Source organism: Rhinolophus ferrumequinum, chromosome 23 (genome assembly GCF_004115265.2).
Source record: "Rhinolophus ferrumequinum isolate MPI-CBG mRhiFer1 chromosome 23, mRhiFer1_v1.p, whole genome shotgun sequence".
Lineage (NCBI taxonomy): Eukaryota > Metazoa > Chordata > Mammalia > Chiroptera > Rhinolophidae > Rhinolophus > Rhinolophus ferrumequinum.
The window spans coordinates 20,098,025-20,119,901 of NC_046306.1; the positions used below are offsets into that span (position 1 = coordinate 20,098,025).

Consider the following 21,877-nt stretch of genomic DNA (forward strand, 5'->3'; position numbering starts at 1 on the left):
CAGTCCTGCCAAACAAGCTGTTCTGTTCCTCTACTTAGAGGCTGGGCCAGCCATGGCCAGCCCAGAGCTGGGTAACTCTGAGGCCAAGGTACCTAGTTTCCTTTCCCAAAGGGCCAGCTTCCTTGCAGATGTGCACCCTTGGCCCAGGAGAGAAGGTGCAGTCCATGCCCTCCTCTGTTCCTGGGGAAAAATACACACTTAAAATAGTCCGAGCCCATGCCTTGAGGAGAGCAATGGAACCACAGCTGCTATGATTTCTCTTCTTAGCCTCTCAAGTGTTGCCTGGGTGCAGTGCTGTGGTGTAGAGGGAACGGTGACTTGGGAGGGTTGACCAGACATGAGCCCCATCTCTGCGTCAGCCTTAGTCAGTCATTCAGCCCTTCTGGGTCTCATGTTCTTCTCTATATTCATATATTTTAATGAAGAATTGGACCAGGTGCTCTCTGAAGACCACTTCCAGCTCTATGTATCTTCTCCATTTCTTGTAGTATCTGTAATGTCCTGAGCCAATTCTTGGGTTACTAACATGTTCACAATATCCCCAGCTTTTGTATCATGGCTCTTCCACACTCCTCGGAAAACCAGTTGTACTCTGTGTTCCAGGGGATCCTTTCAGATGATCACGGGCTGGCTGCTGCCCTCTGGAGAACCTTCTTCAACCAGAAATGTGAAGACCCTCGACAACTTGAATTGTTGGTGGAATATGTGAGGAAACAGGTGAGTGGCCCTTCCCCTCCTCTCCAGAGTCTCATGGAAAGCATTCCTTCCTGATGTCTGCCGGTGCTAGAGTGTCAGAGGATCCTGAGAGGCTGAGTTCCCAGAGGCCAGTCTGAAGGAATTCTGACCAAATTATTTCAGCACTGGGCACCAATGAAGAGCACCTTCTGTGTATCCACCGTGAGCTAGGCAAGAGGTCAGGGAATGGGAATGGAAGGAAAGGCACCAAGTAGTCTCCTGCTTTCAGAAACTTTTAATCATTCATTCACTACACATTTGATTGCCTTCTGCATGCCAAGTGCTATGCTAGATCCTGGGCACACAGTACTGTAAGATACGGGCATGGGGTACAGTGCAGCCACCCACTGTAGCTCCACTCTGTACCCTCTGTGAGCTCCAGGATTCATACTTCCTGCTCCTGATTTCTAGCAGGTCTGGGTTCCAGGCAGCATGCCACAGACCCCTCAAGCTTCTTTCCACGGGGTACTTGCTATGCATAGTCAAGTAGGGTCCTGCCACTTCATTCCTCACCCCTCTGGCTCTCCAGGGCTGTCTGACACTCAGGTTTCTAGGAGAAAGCTACAGTTTTCCTCAGAATTCACTCTGTGATCTCTCTGCCCCATCATCTTGTATTGAGGGGAAACCCGTACTTTATAGATGAATGAGCTGACTGGCAAGGAAGAGAAACATAGAGGCTTTTCCAGGGTCTCCCAGTGAGTCAGCCTGCACAGCTGGCCTAGAACCCTAAGCCGGGTGATTCATGTAGCCACTGGAGGCCTCAGCTGCTCCAGACGGCTCACCAGCTCAGGCTGTCCCATGAGTCACACCTTTCTTTCATGGACCTGGCCCCTGGAGCTAAAGGGGCCTAACCCCATAATTATTCTCTTATTCACCTGTGTCCATGGCCCCAATAACCAGAAAATGGAAAGCTAGGCTCTGGTTCTTGATGAGAAGACGGTCAACAGGACCAGTCTTGCTGGTTCATTGCTGGAAAAGCTACAAACTAAGGCTCTTCAGACCCAAAGGGTAGAGAACCCCCAAAGCCAGGACTTCTGTTTGATCATTCTTCAGATCTGCCAGAGCCAGAGAGAAGGCACTGTGGCCAGAGGGCCCCACCCACAGAGAATTCTGAGACTCACCACTGTTGACTGGACTCGCCCTCAGACAGGAGTAGCAATTGGCAAAGAAAATGCTATGTTTTCTGAGGGACCAGCCCAATGTTTCCAGTTGCTGTGGTGGGCTTGTGCCAGGGGCCACGACAAGGACACAGCTGGGACCTGTCTGTGGGTCCTAAAGGAAGGGGCTGCCATCCCAGTGCCTCTACGAGAAGTTCTATATTGCCCCAGCAAGAGGCAGGCATCAGGAAAACTGATGGGACTCTCAGGGAACCGTAGAGCTTTTCTGGGGACTCAGTTTACAGTTCCATCAGCAAACCTTCAGAGCACCTACGGTGCCAGGCACTGTTCACAAAGCAGAGATTAATAAATCCTCGTCCTGCCCTCAAGGAGTCATATCCTTGAGGCAAGGAGTTGGGCAGGCACAAGGCTAACATGGAATCAATCAGTCCGTGAGGTGACACAGGTAGGAACAGAATGCTGTGGAGGCCAAAGAAAGGAGGGACTAAGTCTGACTGAGGGGATCGGGGAGACCAGGAAGCTGAGCAAACTGTAGTCCGGCACCGGTGCTGGTTGGTGTGGTAGGGGGCCCGAGACCCAGTCAGAGATCGTGTTGAGATTTCCATCCCAGGAGATGCGCGTAGTGGTGGCCTTAGGGAGAGAAACGGAGTATTTGGAAAGAGAAGTGGATTTAGGGAAGGTAATAGGTCAGTTGATCTTGCACTGGAGGCCAGCAGGACATGTGGACATCTAGACCTGAGGTACATGTGAGAGACGGGTTCAGTTTGAGGGTCAGCAGCCTGAAGATGAAACAACAGGAATAAAGGAATTCTTGGAAGAGGGAGATGACCCAAGGCCTAAGATGAGGCCTCCGGACTCCTGCCCCCTCCCCTCAGCCTCCAAATGCCTTCTCACCTCCAAATGGAGCCCCGTCTTTCCGGATCCAGTGCTGACCCCTGCTCTGATCCAGCTCACCCTAGATTTTGCCTGGCCACTCGAGCATTTCTCATTCTTCTGCCCCCCTTGTTAGCAGCAGCTTGGGGACTCCTCCCAGAGACCGCCTGTATCTCCTGAGACTCAGCCACTCAATAGATCACCTGCTTCTTGCAGAACTGCCTGACCACACCTCCCCTGCAGCCGTCCCTGTTCTCCGTCACAGGTGTCCCCTCTCTGCAGAGCTGTTCAGGGGCATAAACTCCCCAGCCATCCATCCTAGAGGGAAGAAACCCACTGACTAGAGTCAGGACCAACCAACTAAGGGGTCAAAGCTCACTAGAGATGTACGTTGTTAAAACGAAAAAAGTTCCAGTGACTTGCAGTGTACACATGTTCTGTCATTTAATCTTGTCGTAAGTCCTGTGGGGTGCATGCTACTACCCCCTCTCTCAGACAAGGAAACTTAAATCTCAGAAAGGGGACTGGCTTGCCGTGGGTACCATTGCTAGTCTGAATGGATGGACACACACACCTACCTCAAGGACATGTCTCCTCCTGATACATTCTGCCTAGAAGTCTTTCAGTCCTGAAAGTCAGGGCTTGTGTGTCTGTGTGTCTGTTCAGAGGCATGATGGAGAATTTCCTAAAGAGTTTCCCCAGTGACTTAATCTGGGAGATCAGAGGTCGTTCTCCGTGTGCCCCCCTCACCCCCCGCCCCCAGCATCCCTTGGCCTGGGATAGTCAGAAGTTCCCTCATGCCCCCTTCCCACTCTCTCCTTTGGAAAGCCGATTGCTTATGCCACCTCACGTCTGTCCTGCCCTGTTCCTTTCCTGCTTCCTTCTGTCCCCGTTGCAGATTCAGTACTTGGACTCCATGAATGGTGAGGACCTGCTTCTGACAGGGGAGGTCAGCTGGCGCCCTCTGGTGGAGAAGAATCCTCAGAGCATCCTGAAGCCCCATTCCCCAGTTTATAATGACGAGGGTCTTTGATGGGCTTGTCCCTCTGAAGAAAGAGCTGGCCAGCTGGTTTTGAAGAACCGCCAGGAGAGAGGTGCCTGTTTGGCTCAGGACCCTGAAGAAAGTGGCCTGAACTGACCTACGAACAGCCTCTGTCAAATACCTGGCCCCATTTGTGTTGCTTTTCCTCTTAGTGTGCGCCCAGGAATCTGACCTGGTTGGGTACAGTGCTGGAAGAAGCTCTTCTGGGGTGTCCTCTTCCTCAAGAGAAGCCCTGAGCAAGAGCTCCCAGCACACATTCCCAAGTGCCCTCTAGCAGCCTTGTGATTGACAGCGTTTCCCAAAGGCCACAGAAGGGACAGAGGCTAGAAAGGCGACACCCCCACCAAGCGCCCACTGTGGCCTAGGACTTGTTCGTAATGCTGCTGAGTCAAGACAGGTTAACCATGCTCTGTGCCCTGGCTTTGAGCCTTGAGGTTGAGTTGGCCATTAAAGGAAACAGAGACTTCACTCTGCCATGATTCTTCTTTATTCCAGGGTCTTTTAGAAACTTATCGAGGTGGCAGATGCTATAAGCTGAGTACCGCCCAGCTCCGAGACAGGGATGGGGAGAGGGTCAGGAGGGTCTCTGCTGCTGCTTCTGCCTCCAGTGCATGGAGACGTCACTGTTCTGGCCATGCCACAGCTTGCCAGCCCCCGTCATCTGGGGCCCCAGAGGCCTCTGACGGCCAAGGGCTTGTCATCTCCCAAGTCATTTGGATAGAGGCCTCAAGAACAAAGGACCTTTTGTCACCCTCCAATGAACCAGGTGAGGAACATGCTGTCTGCCCTCTCTTGCTTCCCCCCTTATATGACATACTGGGGAAAAGAGGAGAACATTCTTCCTGGCTTAGTTGTGCCATCCCAGGACCCAGCCCCGTGCCCACCTTTCTACGCCCTTCCCAACTCCTGGAGTGCGTGCTGCGGAGCCACTTCGGTGTGAGCACTTGAGGCCCAGTCCCCTCCTCCCTCTGAGTATGGGTCATCTCTTGGGGGATTTTCTTTAACTTGAAGAAAGGGGGCGGGGAACCATATTGCCCCTCCCCCCCATCAAACTTCCTTCATTTAACTTGCTATAAAATGAGTCATATAAAGAAACTCTATATGGGTGAGGTATATCCCACTTCTGTGAAAACATTACAAATCAAACCGCCTTCTCTGAGTTTATTTAAGATGCTTTTGTTGCGAACGGAGCTCTAGAGTGAAGCCTCCTCTGTGTGTGTGAGATAATAACACCTTGTAACTCATTACAGCTGGGCACTATTTACATAAACCAGAGCTGAGCCAGGCAGGAATTTGCTGATTAATTTATTTTTAATGGAGTGAAGTATACCATGCACCAAAATAAACTTTACTGTGTGTACCTAACTGCTCCTGGAATGGATGGAAAAATTAATGGAACAGATTTTGGCTCCCAACTCTGCACATTAATTCATATATAAAAGTTATTTGAGCCTTAACCCATTTGCTGCCCACAGCAGCTCCCCAGCCACAGATCCCAGTTCAGCTACCGGGCTTGCTTTAGAATCATGGGATCTCCGACTTGGAAGGAACTTTAGAGGTCCTTTAGTCCAGCCCTGGTCCAGAACTTGATTCTGCTTCTCAACATCCCATTTGGCCTCGTTCATACAGACAGGCCCTTATATGAATACTTCCAGCAGCAGATGGTCCTGGCCTGGGAGGCAAGTCCCGTCTTCATCAGATGAGTAATCATCAAACACTGCATGCAACTTGTATACGGAGCTGCTTCAAAGAGCCAGATTGGACTGTCATGTCCAGATTGGTCTATGATGTCCCGAAGCCCTCACTTTCTGGCTGTTGGCGTCTTTCACTGACTACCCGCCCCATCCCCTTCAAGATAAAATCCAGGCTGCTTGGAGGCTACAAGGCTCTTCTTATTTTGACCCCTGCTTGTTTTTGTGAGTCGCTAACCCATTTCTTCCCTGCGCAAACTGAACCACTAGGGGTTACCTGAAGAGGCTACCCTGTGTGTTCTTTACCTGGACCTTCTCCCTCCCTCTTCTGACTAAAGAAATGCCACAGGTCCTCAAATACCCTCCCGTCTCCTGTCTGCCCCAGGCGGTGTCCTCTGGTGCAACTCTTCTACGTCCCCACCCCCCATTCTGCACTGTGAGCCCCTTCAGAGTGGGCACTGGGTTTGGGTTGTCACCTTCGTTTTTCCAGTTCCCAGCAGACTGCCTGGCTCATAGTAGACATCAGTGTAAGCTTTAACAAATGAAAGAAGGAATGAATGACTGAATCATTAGTTATTATCAGTACAACCCCAACAAAAAAGCCCCTTTCTGGACCGTTCTCAGTCTAACCTACAATTTGGCTTATTTTAACAATTCAGTATCACGTACCTCCTTTGGCCTTTAGGTAGGAACAAAAACATTCTTTATATAGCTACATGTTTTTTCTATTGTAAATTGTTACTCAACAAAATAAGTGAAGGACATGATTTCTTGCCCTCAGGGAGATTGCTGTCTGGGAATAATTTTGTCACTTATTTATACTCTGTGTACTTCCAGAAAGGATCACAGCAAATTAAAAGACACCGTTGTAATAAAACTACAAAACAAAACAAGGGCTAAAAGATAAGCTGCAAGTATTGGAAGGGAAAAGAAGGAAAATAATCATGTTAGAAAATCTGGGCTGCTAATATCCAACTTTCATATGACTTTTTGGGTAATTTGTGAAGTGTTTTTAATCATTATCTCACAGCAGTCCTATAAATAGGTATTATTCTCATCGTTCTTCCCCACTTTACATAAGTGAGGGGACTAAGGCTCGGAGAGGCCTGGCAGGTTATCCGGGGTAAGAAGGGGCCACGCGTGCCCCAGCCCACACCTTCCACGCTCAGGGCCCTTGCTCTCTCCTCATCTCACACTGCCTCCCGCAGGTCAGCGAGGAAATCTGCAATTAGGTATTAACCCTCGCTCTGAGCCTCCTGGCAGTCAAAGGGAGAAACGGGAAAGCCTTAAGGTTATGCCGTTCCTATTGTGGCATATGAGGAAGTGTACTTATTCATCAGAAGAAACAAATGTTTTCCTTACTCTTCAGAGAAGAATGTACTATAGGGGTTTTAAATGAGAAATCCTGAGCAACATAGTGAATAGTACCTCTCAAATTTCATTTTGTGTAAAATTTGAAAAATCATACATAATTGCTGTTTCTTACATCAAGCTAAGATTGAAGCTCAGGCCACAATTCAGCCGGTATTTTTTGCATTTCTGTTTTGTAGCAGACACTGGTATTTTCACTTGTTATCTCATTTAATCCTCAGTGACAGTTCTGTGAGGTAAGCGTTATTAAGCTCATGTTACGGCTGAAGGAAACAAGCTCAGGGAGGCCTGAATTTACCCTGCATGCAGACTTAGGTGGCTCTGACACCCACGTCCAACACTCTTTGTTCTGGAAAAGGAGTACTAGATGGGGAAAGGGTCAGTTGTGGTACAATTATAAAGTAAAAGGAAACCTAAAGCAGTGTTCCAGCCACATGATGTTGTGTGGACACCTACACATACTGACAGGAAAAAATGAGAACAAGGGGGTTAGAAATCAGAAAAGCCTTGAAGGGATTCGGGGCACACAGGATGGGCAAGGTTTAGGGAAGAACAGGAAGCAAGGAGCTGCCCAGGGGAAGGCAGGAAACAGGAAGCTCTTCAAACCCAAGTGGACCAGACGAGTTGGTTGCTAAGGGAAGAAAAGTTTGCAGAGATCCAGGTGGGACCATGGATGGGGGTAGCCTGGGTAATGCTGCGTCTGACAGGAAACGGAGCCACCTGCGAAGATGCACGGCAGTGTGCAGGGTGGATTGGCTGAGTCAGGAGGGGATTCTAGACATCTAGGCTTGAAGGCCTGGGGGGTGATTGTAGGAATTCAAAGGGAAGTTCAAACACCAGAGACAGTTCAGAGAAAAAAATCTCAGCGCTCTCCTGGGAGCTGGGAGATGGTGGTGTCTGGCGGAAGACGGGAGCCTGAAAAGAAGGATCTTTGCGTTGTTTTTTTCCAAGTGCTAATTACAGTGCCCTATGGGACAGGGCAGGGATTATTGCCCCATCATGCATCAGGGGAACAGATCCACGGAGAAGAAACCACTTAATGGTGAAGGTGACCCCGTAGTAACGCTGAACAGTCTCGTCTCCTGAGCCCGTCCCCATTGCTTTTGGTGCACCGTGGTTGTATTTGCGTGGGAGCCAGTCTGGTGGAAGACCTTAGATGATGGAGATCCGCAGGGAGGGTGGGGCATAGGGCAGGAGCCAAGGACCGGCCTTGTCTTGGGTATAGAAGGGACACTTGAAATCCCGAAACTGGACGAGCTTCCAGAGGTGAAATGCAGAGGGTAGACCAGGGACTGGGAAAGCATTCACAGGGAAGAGCATTCAGAGGAAGGATTCATAGGAAGAGGAACTGGCAAAGAAGGGAAAATAGGGAGTAGAGGTGGGGGGGTGGGAGCGAGGGGGTTCTGGGAGGAAGAGGCTCTTGATACTGCGCTGTGGAGAGTGGGGGCCAGGCAGTCAGTGGCGAGGCATAAGGGCTTTACTTCAGGAATGAGATTTTTGAGAGAAGTTGCGAAGGGTGAAGGCAGGGTGTGGCATCAGCGGTGGTGTCGGGCGGTGCCTAGCTGAGCAGAAATGAAGGAAAATCAGGAGTTAGGAGAGCAGGGTAAAAATGAAGGCCTCAGAACAGGAAGCAGCTGAAGATGTGCGTGGGGGTGGGGAGGAGTCTGATGAAAGATTACTTAGTGGGAGGAAATGTCTCATAAATCTTGGGTGGTATTATTAATTATTATTATTATTATTATTTCCCTCTGAAAGCGGAAGCCTGGTCTTAAGAACCTAGGCTTTGGAGGTGAGGAGGGAACCATTTCCTGAGAACAGACCAGGGACAAGGTATTTCTGAGGGGAGGGCTGAAAGGGGAGCACTCGTGTTAGTCTAGCCACTCAGGAATCTAGAGTGTGTCAGCCACTGAGGTGAAGTGGGAAGGAAGGGAAGCTGGCAGGTTCATGGGCAGAGAACTGGCCAGTCCCGTAGTGTTTCAGCTCTTCCCTCGTCCCTCCGGTACTTGTCCTGGTTCTGCCCACCTCCAGCCTTCTCCCCACTGCATTCCACCGTGCTGTGCCCACCCCCCCGCTGGGTGTAGCCTCAGGTGGGGCCGGTCAGACCTCAGGCCCCTGGCTGTGATCCTCTACCCACTTACCCTGCCCCCCATCACAAGTTTCCTGTGGCTTCCAGGGGACTTCCCTTGAGACATACTGGTGAGCCTAGGACCCAGACCCGCCCAGGTTAAGGACCCTCTCCCTTCTATTGAGGGGAGAAAAGGTCCTAGAGATCTTGACGGGGAGGTTTCCAGGGAGGGAATCTTCAAGCACTAACTTGTAAGGTCAAAAAGGGAAGGAATACAGTGTGAGCACAACCAGGGATTGCAGACCCTTGGCCCAGGGCGCTCGCTTTACAGCTGGGAGACTGAGGCCCTGGGGCTCACACAAGGTTTCAGAACCCATAGGCCTGTGCTGGCTTGCTCCTCCCCTCTTCGTCTCTCCTCCTGTGGACAGAGACGGCTCTTTCACCTGCTAGTCACCATCTGGGAGAGAGCCTGCCACAGGGCTGTACCCTCATTGTGGGAGTGGAGAGAGGACCACAGTTCCTCTAAATTTCCAGAATGGGTCATGAGCTCTTAAATCCCAGGTGCTTGGTTTATACCTCAGCTTAATCTCTGGCTTATAATTATTTATGAGTCTGCCTTCCCGCACTAAACTGAGTTCCTCCAGGGCAGAGACTACGTCTTACTCATCTCTGGAGCCACAGTACTAGCCTAAAGAAGGCATTCAATCCATACAGGGTGGGTGGGATGGACAGAGGGAAGGGCTGGAATGGGATAGGGAGGAAGAGGTGACTGGATCAATTACGTTGGGGGCTTAAGGGGTCAATAGGTAAGATCTCTCTTCCCCTCCCAAATTCAGAAGGAATTGAGAAATAAGACAAAAGAGAGAACTCCAGAAAGATTTGAGCCCAGCTCCTCCTCTAAGCCACCGATCAGACAAGCCATTGCCCCTCCACTGGGGAGGAAGGAGCAAGTATGGAAGCAGAGAGAAGAGGGAGTGGTCATCTTTTACTTCTCCTCCAGGAGAGTGGGGCAGGAATCCCCCCCCTTACGGAAACATGTGGCATGGGGAGAAGTCTCCCACTACTGGATGGGATGAAAGGGAAAGGGGTGGAGAGAGGATGTGAGGGAAAGGAGGAGACCCCGTTATCACCGTGTCTGCAGTCTAGTCCCAGACACAACCACCATTCTGAAATAGAATGCCCAAGTTCTCATTCCTTGCGGTCCTGAGTGCTCAGTGCTGGGGACGGGTGTGTCTGCAGAGTGGAGAGAGGGACTCGTCTCCTGTGAGCTGGGATGAGGGGCCAAATCTCAGGGCCACACGCCCCTGACACAGCCCTGGAGCCATGCTCACCTTCAGGGCCAGCCTTTGGTCCAGAAGTGGCCAGAGACTGACCAGGAGGCATTCCTGCGTCATTTGTCTTCAGGCCTTCACCGAGCCCCTGCCCTTTGAGAGCTGGAAAAGCTTCAGAATTCAGCACGTACTGAGCTCCTCCTCCTCCTCTCAATCACTTGACACAGTAGTCCGTGTATTCCTCACAACAACCTGGTAGAGGGGGTGGTGTTGGTCCCATTTTACAGATTTAGCCACTGTGACTCATCCACTACTACCAGAGCCAGTGTGACCTCCTGACGGCCTTTGTGATGCTTGAGGACACTGAGCCACACCCATCTGGGTTGTTTCGGAGAGTCTGGTGCTTTGGATCACTCTCCCCCTGGGGGGTTGCTTCCTAAGTTATCCTAAACTATGGCTGTAGGAATCTTGCCAACCTCTGTGCCATCTTTACTGTGAAAGCCAGCCCTTTATCAAGGCCCTCTTCACAGTGTGACTCCCGATGGCCTTTCTGAAAGCCCTTTCCGGGCGTCGTCCCCCCGCTTCCCTCACTAGGCATGCCCTTGCCCCTCTCGTCCTCTAGCCTGGAACGCCTGCTTGCCCTTCTGCACAGCTTGAAATTGTTCTCATCCTTTAACACCCAGCTTGAGCCAACGTCTTGGAATCCTTAACCACTTGTCCCTGTATCTCTACATCTTAGGTCGCTTTGCCGTGATTCAAGGGATTTGGGCACACTCTGGTTCCCCTACTCACCTTGGCTGCTTCTCCCCTGATCCAGAGGTGTCACATTAAAGGTGTGTGGCAGTGTGGGCAGCAAGGCATCCTGCACCTGGAGGGCTGCAGCCCAGCCTCTGCTCTTGCCACCCCCACAGGACAGTCACCTGCACAGGCGCCACTCGGCTTGTTAGAGACGAGGCTAAATGGCCCCCAGGATGGCAGAATGATGCCAACAGGCGCCTGACACACCTCCTGGACAGGAAAATATTTTTCTTCCTCTTAATAACAGTTATTAAGGTGCCCAACACACAGCAGCCAGGGTCTGGGCTTAGCTATTTGTATGGCTCCCATCACTCTGGGTCCCCAGCCTTAGGCCCAGCCCCATGGCCAGGATCTATCTATCTACCCTCACGTTGCCGTTTACCCACTCAGCCCATGGTGGGGGCGCTGCATCCCTGGGGGATTCGATTTGATTTACATGCTTTCATTATCAGAATGTCGGGGGTCCCTTCAACTCAATCTTCCCATCCCTGCTCTTCTCAGTTGAACTCCCTGTACCACAGTCCAGAGTTAGGGTTAAAGACCGCTGCCGCCCAAGCACTCATGCACCCAAACAGATCTGCACCCAGTTAGGCACACAGGAGTATGTATGAGGTTGGACAATTCAGTTCGCGAACTCACCCTAGAAAAAGTGCTACATACTCATTGCTGAATATCACTATGGTCACCTTCGAAGTGCTCCCCTTGGGAAGCTATGCACCGATGTCAGTGCCTAATCCACCCTTCAAAGCAATGTTGGAACTCTTTTTCTGGAATGGCCATCAGACCTGTCGTCGTGTTACCCTTGATGTCCTGAATGTCATCAAAACGTCTTCCTTTCAATATTTCCTTTCTCTTTGGATAAATAAAGAAGTCATTGGGGGCCAGATCAGGTGAGTAGGGAGGGTGTTCCAATACAGTTATTTGTTTACTGGCTAAAAACTCCCTCCGAGATAGTGCCGTGTGAGCTGGTGCATTGTGATGCAAGAGCCGTGACTTGTTGGCAAAAAGTACAGGTCGTCTAACTTTTTCACACAGCCTTTTCAGCACTTCCAAATAGTAAACTTGGTTAACTCTCCAGTTGGTACAAATTCATAATGAATAATCCCTTTGATATCAAAAAAAGGTTAGCAATATCGTTGCAACAAGTTCGCGCACTTAATTGTCAGACCTCATACACACAGATGCACACATGGGTAAATATATGGTGACGTGCAGCTAGATACTTAAAGACAGCCAAGCAGGTGCACAGACGTCACAGTATGTCTGTGTACATAACATGCACAGGTATAGTGCTGCCTAGGTATGGGTATATATATTGAGTTGAGCCATAAAAAATTGCCAGTATTCAGTGTTGTGTTTTTTACCTACAAAAATGGAATCTAATACAAATGTGGGCGTGGAGGGAAATATACAAAAATACAGAGCCCAATTTGTACACCCACGTTCAAGCAGCGTTATTGACAGTAATCCAAGGGTGGAAGCAACTCAATGTCCATCAGTGGGTGACTGGATATACAATGTGGTAGATACGCACACTGGAATATTATTCAGCCTTAAAAAGGAAGGACATGCTGACAGAGGCTACAACATGGATGAACCTTAAGGACATTACGCTCAATGAACTACGCCAGTCACAAAAGGACACATACTGTATGATTCCAATTTATGAGATACCTGAAGCAGTCAAATTCATAGGAAGTAGAGTGGTGGTGACCAGGATCTGGGTGGAGGCGGAATGGGGAGCTGGTGTTTCATGGGTACAAAGTTTCAGTTTTGCAAGATGAAAATAATTTTTAAAAAGACAGAGCCAAAAATATATACCATCAGGTAGACACACACACACTGACAGATAAAGACAGCAACACAGAAACAGGACTGCCTCCTCTCCCAGAAGCACTTTTTCGACCTAGGTTAAGGCCCCGTTCTCCCCTTAAACAAATCTGGAGATAAGGCCCTAATGAAGGCGCCACCTCGGCTACCCCCAACAGCTCATTGCCCTCCCACAGTCTGGCTCTGCTTACTCAACCCCGTGCCCCTACAGAGCCTCCTCACCCCCAGGAAAGGGCCTCCTCTGAGTGCCAGGTGCTCCAAGTTCTACCCCTACCCCTGAGATGGGATGGAATGTTCCAGCATTTCAGCTCCTGGCCTATGGTTCTCTCTTGCCCGCCTTGTCCCCTCACTTGTAGATTCCTTAAAGATAAAGCCCAGCCCCATTCATCTTTGGCCCGAGGGCCCAGCTTGACACTGAGAGCCCTAACCAGTCCCCCACTCCCATAAAGTGTTGGGCCCCGTGTGAAGCTCTGTGGACACAGAAGAACATGATCACAGACCAGATAAACCAATTTACAGTCAGTACTAAACAGGACCTTGAGACAGGGCGTTAGGTCTCCTGCCCTCCTGGCCATCCTCATTGGACCTCGTCCCTCCACAGAAAGGTGGTCCCTCAAGCTGACACTGGGCACTGTGGTGACCACGTCTGCCTGGCCTGCCTTCCCAGCTAACTGCGATCAGCTGACCCCCCTTCTCCAGAGCAAAGCTTCCCACACTCCTGAAGACTCTGGGACTTTGGCCCGCATCAGGAGCAGAGATAAGGAACCTGCCAGCCCTGTTTATCTCCTGACTTTGCAGTGTGTCCCGCATCCTCTGAAACAAGCTTTCTCACCAACCATTTACTACTCAGTTCCTGAGGAGGGGAAGAAGGCTGCAGTCTGATCCCCGCCAGGCCAAAAGCTTCCCTGGAGTTGAAGGTGTTGGAAACGCAGCCATCTGGAGCAGCATTTCTCAGGGGTGGGCCTTGGCTCAATGCAGATGCACCAGGGCACTTGTTAGAAAGGCAGGTTCCAGAAGCCTGATCAGGCGGGTGGAGCCTAGGGATCTGCATTTTAACACATCCTGACTATTCTTGGGGACTGTAGGGTGAGAACCACTGCTCTAGACCCTTGGAGGATGGGCTCAAAGCTGTAGGAGACTGTGAGTGCCACAGCTATGGAGGTGGAAAGTGACAGGGCCATTATGGGAGCAAAGAGGCCCAGATAGGGACAGATAGGTGATGTCTTGGCAGGTCTATGTGACACTCCCTTCAGCTCTTTAGAGCCTGTGTGCAGGTATGCTGAGGCTTGCAGTATCAATTATGGTATGTTTGGGGTTATGGCCGTTCTCTGAATTAGTGTTTGGGTCAGTTTACGTGTGATCAAAATGTGTGGTCTGCGCATGTCAGCCTGTAGTCTGTCTTTGTGTCTGTCAACTCGCAGTATATCAGTCAGCCTGTCTGCTTGTGTGTTCACGTCTTTACCTCAGTGTCTTGAGTCATTTCCCCACCCTGGTGTATGCATGTGTGTGTGTGTGTGTGTGTCCCTGAGCAGGCTTGGACCCCTCTGGACCATCATACAACCCCCACGAGGGCTCTGGAAGGTCAGGGTTTGGAGGACACCTGCTAGGAGCCTGGTGGGGATTGGGCAGGCAATGCTGGGGCGGGGTGGGGGCAGGACAGTGCTAAGAGCCTACCCCTGATGTTTTCCTAGGAGGGCAAGTCCCAACAACAGGCAGACAGGTGAGGCTGATCTGACAGGTTTCAGAAGCCAGGGGCAATAGGGCGGAGCGTAGCTCTGACTTAGGGTGGCAACGGGTTGGGGGCCTTGCCACACACAGAGCGAGCAGGCAGAAGACAGGTTTGCTGGTATTTTCTTCCTGCTGCAGCCAGCCCGGGTATAGGCATGGAGACTGCTGGAGGGTGACGGCAGCTAGTTAGGTGGGCATGTTTGGAGGCCTAGGGCCTGGGGGTCTGGGAGCCCAGGGCATGGCGGGACCCCTGCGAGGGAGGGTGGAGGAGCTGAAGCGGCCGTGGTGGCGGGAGAGCGCCCCACTGGTGCTACAGCACAGCGAGGCCGCCCGGCTGGCGACCGACGCCCTCCTCGAACGGGGTGAGGCTGCCTACCTGCGGGTCATTTCAGAGGAGCGGGAACTGCCCTTCCTGAGCAGCCTGGATGTGGACTACATGACCAGCCATGTGCATGGGACTCCTGAGCTCGGAGAAGCCCAGGGACTGGAGGCCTCAGGGCCAGACCGCCTCAGCCTACTCTCCGAAGTCACCTCAGGCACCTACTTTCCCATGGCCTCCGACATAGACCCCCCAGACCTGGACTTGGGCTGGCCTGAGGTGCCACAGGCCACAGGCTTCAGCCCTACCCAAGCTGTGGTCCACTTCCAGCGGGACAAGAGCAAGAACATCAAAGACCTTCTGCGTTTCCTCTTTAGCCAGGCACGCATGGTAAGGACTTCATTTCTTCAGACATTGATGTCACAGATACGGAGACAGCCCCAGGGAGGGAAGGGACAAGCCTGAGGACAGATAGTGGCGTAGAGGCAGCACTGGGACTAGAACCTCTGCCCTCTTTCAGATCACAAGCTCCTCAAAGGTGGGAGGGTGTCTCCTGCACCTTGGTAACCCCTTGGCACTCAAGAACATGATGGATAAGCACAGAACAGGGGATGGCCCTCAGGGACTCCACAAGCACCCTAAAAATGCATGCCAAGGTGTAGATATTGCAGGGAGGGAGTCTTCCTGCATCTTTCTTGGGAGAGGGTCTACGGCGTTCATCAGATTCTCAAAAAAGGTGTGTGATCCCCAAACTAAGAGCCACAACCTTGGTGAACATCTGAGCCACCCCTTTGACTTACAGAGAAGGAAACTGAAGCCAGAGAGGGGCTGGGCCTTGCTCAGGAAGGTCCAGTCAGCTGGTGAAGAGCTCAGGGAGAAAGGAAAGGGTCCTGACTCAGGCCCTCGGCCCCAGGCACAGCCCTGCCTCTGGTGCGAGTCCCCATCTGCCCCTCGCCCCTACTGCACTGTATCTCCAGCTGGGCCAGAAGCAGGCGACCTCTCACTCAAGAGGCAGGGGACTGCATCAGATGACCCCAGGCAGGATTTGAGGTAGGTTGGCCTCAGTGCTGTTGTCTGGGGGAGCAGCCTGGTAGGTACCTGCTACCCAGATCAGGAGCCAGGATGCTGGCATCCCACCGGTCCCTCCAGAGCCTTCCTGGAAGACCCGCCTGCACCCCAGGCAGGAGTGGGCCAGGCCTAATTGGCACTGAGAATGAAGTTGTTAGTGAGGTGGCTGCTGTCATCACCCCTGCCCCTTTGATCTTCCGTGCCTGTCCTTGTTCTACCCACTCCTGGCCAGGACAGTGCATGGACCAGGGCATCCCCCAGAGCCTTGCCTCCTCACCCCACATCTAGATCCTCCACCTCTGGGCCAGAAGTCAGGCTTCCACGTTGCGTTGTCACTGAGTGACTTTGAAAAGAGCTTCCTTTCCCTGTCAGCCAATGTCCTCCTTTTCAAGGAGGCAGCAGGAAAGGAACATTTATTGAGCCTCTGTTGTGTGTTGAGTATTTTTACATTTAGTTCCCCATAATTCTGAGATGTAGCTATCATTATCTCCATTTAGCAGATGAGGAAGTTGAGGCTCCCAGAGGTGCAACATCTTGCCCAGGGCTATATCACTAGGAAGTAGCAGAGTGCAGGTTTGAACCCAGTTCTGTGTGGCTCGAGCTGGAGTGCTTTGCTCTGTACCTCCTCCTGCCTCTAAGCCTAGACTGGGAGAGGAGGTTCTCATAGCAGATCTATTCAATGGGAAAGGACAGTTGGGGGTTTTCAGGGCTTCTCTGAGGCAGGCCATTATGAGAGAGGCCACAAGCTCCAGCCCCTCAACTGAGCAGGAAACCTGGTCCCACTTGGCGTGGGTGGAAGTGAGGGAGTCCTTGGGTGTAAGATGTCACACAGATCTCTGTAGCTTCACAGGGAAACAGGCATGTCTGGCAATACGCAATCAAGATTCCAGTAACTGGCTTGCAGCTCTGATTCTTGTGAAGAGAGCCTCAGACAGACAGTCTCTGAGCTAGTACTAGGGGGAGAGTGTAAAGATCTAGATGGGGAATTGGGGCCTGGGTTCTGCTTCTGACTCTTTCCCCCCTCTGGGCCTCAGTTTTCCCATACGTAGAGTGGAGCATTAAGCTGGTGCAGTTAATCCACAGACATCTTTGAGAATCTTATGACACATGCACACTCTGTCCTCAGAAAAAATGCACACAAAAACTTGCAAACAACTTCTTGGGGTTTCAGACAGTGACACCTCCCTGTGTCTAAATGAAGAACTCCTTGTCTAGCCCATTGCTGAAAGCCCTTCCCATGCAGGTTTTCTTGCAGGCTCTGGCCTGATTTTCAGTCCGGTGCTTTTTCCTGGGATCCAGCCCCTGCCCCAGACTGGGCAGTGTCCTTGGCAGGGCTGAGCTCTCTCCCTCCCCCAGGTGGTGGCTGTGGTGATGGACGTCTTCACCGACATGGAGCTTCTCTGTGACCTCATAGAGGCCTCCAGCCGGCGTGGTGTCCCTGTCTACCTGCTTCTGGCTCAGGAGCACCTGCGGCACTTCCTGGAAATGTGCTACAAGATGGACCTCAATGCGGGACACCTGCCGGTCAGTAAGGGACGGGGGGGGGGGGGGGGCAGTAACCGGGGGGGGGGGGGGGGGGTCAGGGAGAGCGGAGGAGTCAGTCGGGGGGCCAGGAAGCATTGGAGGTCAATGGGAGTGGGAACCAGGTTCCCTCGGCTGTTTAAATCCCCGTGGGATTTAGACATGGCTTGAGCCCCATTCTCCCAAGGTCGGCCCCCAACCTTCGTCCCTCCTTGGTGCAGAACATGCGTGTGCGGAGCACATGTGGGGACACATACTGCAGCAAGGCAGGGCGCCGCTTCACCGGGCAGGCTCTGGAGAAGTTCATCATCATCGACTGTGAGCAGGTGGTGGCCGGCAGCTACAGGTGCGCAAGTGGGATGGAGGGGAGAGGGTGCTGGGGCTGGGCCACTGGCTGGCCAGGGCGCCTGGGGTCTGGCAGCTTTGACCTTTCCTTCATTCATCCACTTCTTCCAACATGGACTGAGCAGCTGCCCCATGTCAGGCATTGTGCAGGGCTCAGGGGACAGTGTGGGAAGCAAGACAGCCCCAGGCTAGGCCCTTGGAGGCACTGGACTCGCCCTGTGGAAGGACTTTAATGCCGTTGGTATAGAAAATAACTATTGCACCTCAGAACTGGAAGGGCTTCAGGAAACCTTGCCCCTGGTCCATTTTACAGATGGGGAAGTTGAGGCCCTGAGATGGGAAACCACGTACCCAAGTCCACTAAGCTGGTTAGGACTCTCATAGACTCTGGAGTCAGAGCTCTGTCCCCTCTCATGGGCCCTCGTGGTGCAGTTGTATTGGTATGCTCTTCTGGTTGTGACCCCTACCTAGCCCCAGAGTCCTGAACTTTGTCTCCTGACCCTGACCCTCTGCCCCCAGCTTCACCTGGCTTTGCAGCCAGGCCCACACTAGCATGGTCCTGCAGCTGAGGGGCCGCATCGTGGAAGACTTTGACCGGGAGTTCCGCTGTCTGTATGCTGAATCACGGCCTGTGGAGGGCTTCTGTGTCGGTGAGGATGCCAGGGCACAGTGCCCTCCTCCGGTGGCCCTGGCCTTCAGGCATGGCATCCCGAGCCCCATATCCTCATCGCCCTCCAGCACCAGCCTCAACAGCATCAAGTGCTCCCCTCTCATGGGCCGCTCCTCCTACCTCGCTCTACCAGGGGATGGTGGCTGCAGTGACACGGGTATGGGGTCCTCTTCCCCAGGCCCTGCCCGTTGTGAGGCCAGTGGCCAGTCCTCCCTGCAACGCCAGCTGTCAGATCTTAACCATGGCTCCCTACCAGGGCCCTACAGGGCCAACCTGGGCAAGCTGGGGGCATCTCCATGGTCCCAGTCCTCCCCTGCCCTCAACCACAATGGCACCAGTCTCTTGACCCGGGCAGTGGGGTCACCTCTGCTTGCTCGCCCACGCCCCCTCCTCCCCTTGCCCCGGGGTGGCCCAGCCCTGTCCCGGCTCCCAGAGAATGGGCTCCTGGGAAGCCAGGAGCCTAGCCCCCCACGAGGTCGCTGGGTACCTGGCAACCTGGAGGAGAAGAAGGTGTCTCTGAGTCAGAGCCATGGCCAGCTGGATCTCCTCGTCCCCTTCTCCAGAGCCCAAGAAGCAGGAGGCCCTAATGCTGGGGTTACTGCCAATTCAGACTCCCTTTGGCCTGGTGAGAAGGCCCCAGAGGACAGGAGGTTGTCCCCAAAACAGAGATACAACCAGCGGGATCTCCTGCCTCGGGCCCAGGATGCTGGGGGTGCCCCTGAGTCAGGTTCCCCCAGACCTGGCAATCGGACACCAGAGGAGAAGAGGCTGTCTCCAAACCACAACTATGGCCAATTGGACCTCCTGGTACAGTACCCCAAGGCCAGGGGCTCCAGAGTGCCCCCTGAACCCAACTCCTCAGCCAGGGCTGGCAAGCAGGGTCCAGATGAGCGACGGCAGACCTTAGGCCACAGCCAGCTGGATCTCATCACAAAGTTTGGCCCATTCCGGGCTGAGGGGCCTGGGCCCAATGGTCTCCCTGGACCGAATCCTGCTCGCAAACCTGGAGTAGGCTCTGGAGATGAGAAGCGGCTGACTTTGGGCCATAGCAAACTGGACCTCATCACCAAGTACCATCAGTTGCAGGGTGCCAGGCAGGGACCTGAACCTGGCCTCGCCGGCGGCCCTGCAGGTGGTCATTGCAATGGTAGTAGCAGTGGCCCATTTAGGGATGAGAAACGGCTGACCCTGGGCCACAGCAAACTGGACCTCATCACTAAGTACAACAAGTCTAAGTTCAAGCTGCTCAGAAGCCGCTTTGAGTCCTAGTCTTGCTACCAGCAGGGACACGTCCCTCCTCCATCCACTGAGACTAGATTTTCTCTGGGTGGGAGCTCAGGCAGGGGCTGCATGAGGAGGAGAGGGTGTCTAGAAGTCCAGGTCAGACACTCCCTGGGCTCAAGATTCTGGCTTAGACACACACACACACACACACACACGCACACACACACGGAACCCACTGTGCTGGGCACTTCACACCAGTTACTTCGCATCCTTCATCTTCATAAAATCCTATAAGATAGACCTCTAGTAGGTATACATTTCTAGGATTAGAGCAATGTAGGATTATCCTCCCTATTTTATAAATGTGGAAGCTGAGGCCCAGAGAGTTTAACTTGCTTGGAATCAGGTCTAAGTAAGTGGCAGAGTAGGAGCCCAAACCTGTGTCTCTGACTCTTAAGATTGTGGTTTTTTTGCACAGACATAACATACAATATCAACAGTTCATGTGTTCCCATGCACACAAAATACATACATCACAGAGATGCCCCAAATGCCTGCACAATATACATAGCACACTGACAGGGTTCACACCCACAAGCTGCACACACATAGACACAATAAATGTCATTTGGCTAAATGAAGGGCTGCACAAGATACATATATTCAGTCACATTGTAGACCCCTTAGGATCCAGAGACGATAAATAAACACACACACACACACACACACACACAATGTACCAACCAGTATTTTCTTGTTCCTAAGCTGTGCACCCAGCCCTGCTGGGCAAGCCATAGAGTTGACAAATGGATCAGACACAGTCCCTGAATTAAATGCATAAACCACTGGCCAGCAAGACAAGGCTGTGTCTAATTAAAGGCTAACCAATGACCGAGGGTGGTAAAGAATGAAGGGTAGAGAGCTGTGGTGACGGTGGAGTGGTGAGGAAAGTTTCTTAGAGGACGCCGCCTTTGAGCCAGGCCTTCAGGGGTGGGGAGGATTTAGACAGGTGGAGGAGAGCGTTAGAGGAATTCCTGGGAGAGGGAAGCAGGTGAAGAAAGACAGGGAAGAGGACTGAGGGAGTGGGTCTGAGATGGGAGTGGGTCTGGGGAGAATGTAGAGGATGTGCATACTCAGACTCTAACACACACACACACACACACACACTCACACACACACACTCATTTTGCTGAGTGTTCTTTGAAGCACAGGTTCTGACAAGTTGTGGGTCCTTTTCCTGAGCTTACCACCTGCCTGGGACAGTATTGTACATGATACAAATCAATAAAGGTAGATATGTTCTGACCCGGCAGCAGCTTGGTAGATCTCCAGGAAGGTGAAGTTATGGAACTACGCGCTGGGGGCAGGGGCAGGGCAGGGCACCATCCAGGCCAATTATGGAGGGCTGCCTGGAGGAGTGGCCACAGGAGGGCTGAGGGGAGGAAAGGGCTCCAAGCACCCTCTGCCCTTACTGTGACATTCTGAGAACCCCCGGGGATTTTTCAGATCCTACAAAATGTGGGTCAAGTACATCCCTTCTGCAAACGCATATCCCTTAACCACCACCATCTGTCCTGGGGGCAGAAAGTGGTTGCTGAGTGAGTGATCAAGCACATACAAGGGACATATAGTGAAAAGCCGTCAGCACCCCTACCCTTGCTCACTCAGGACTCTTCCCGATACCCTGCTTCATCCATCCTCCCTCTCTCTAGTACCTTTTTCAGTCTGGTTTCCTCTCTTTCTCTGGCTGTGCCGCCTCCTGCCTCTGTCGTGGTCTCACTTCTCAACTGGTCTCATCTTCTCCATGGGTGACCTTATCCACTCCAGGCTTCAGCCCCAAATCTCGGCGCTTCATTCTCCCCTGGGATCCAGATCCGGCCTGGACGTGTGTCCCACACCTCACACTCAGCAGATGTCCTTCCCTACACCTGCTCTCCCTCCTCAGGCTTTACTTCAGTAAATACCTCCATCAAGGAGACATCCCCAGTCCCACCTCTCTTTGCCTCACATCCAGCCAGCCACAGGTCGCGGTCGATTGTACCTCCCTCCTAAAAAACTCCTGAATGAGTGAAGAATGAATGAACGAACGAATGAATGAATGAATGAATGAATGAGAGCAAGTTGGGCGGCGGGGCCAGGCGGCGTCACGACCGAGCCGTTTGCAACCATAGAGTTCCCCCAGCGGATTGGAGCTAGAGTGGCCGGACA

The 21,877-nt window shown here is 52.4% G+C and overlaps 2 protein-coding genes across 2 annotated transcripts in view; both read left to right on the forward strand.

The window, feature by feature from the left end:
• The window catches only part of LOC117016145 (ubiquinol-cytochrome-c reductase complex assembly factor 1), a 93,519-nt gene extending 88,374 nt beyond the window's left edge, over nucleotides 1–5,145 (forward strand). The window contains exons 9-10 of the mRNA XM_033095258.1: nucleotides 604–717; nucleotides 3,625–5,145. Of these exons, the coding sequence (XP_032951149.1) occupies nucleotides 604–717; nucleotides 3,625–3,759 (249 nt within the window). The 3' untranslated portion in view covers nucleotides 3,760–5,145. The remainder of the gene's footprint in view (nucleotides 1–603; nucleotides 718–3,624) is intronic.
• Nucleotides 5,146–14,513: 9,368 nt separating this feature from the next.
• Nucleotides 14,514–20,729, forward strand: FAM83C (family with sequence similarity 83 member C). The gene is made up of 4 exons (XM_033095023.1): nucleotides 14,514–15,231; nucleotides 17,266–17,433; nucleotides 17,652–17,776; nucleotides 18,295–20,729. Exons 1-4 carry the CDS (start codon nucleotides 14,719–14,721, stop codon nucleotides 19,712–19,714), a joined length of 2,226 nt encoding a protein of 741 aa, XP_032950914.1. The 5' UTR covers nucleotides 14,514–14,718; the 3' UTR covers nucleotides 19,715–20,729.
• Nucleotides 20,730–21,877: the final 1,148 nt, after the last annotated feature.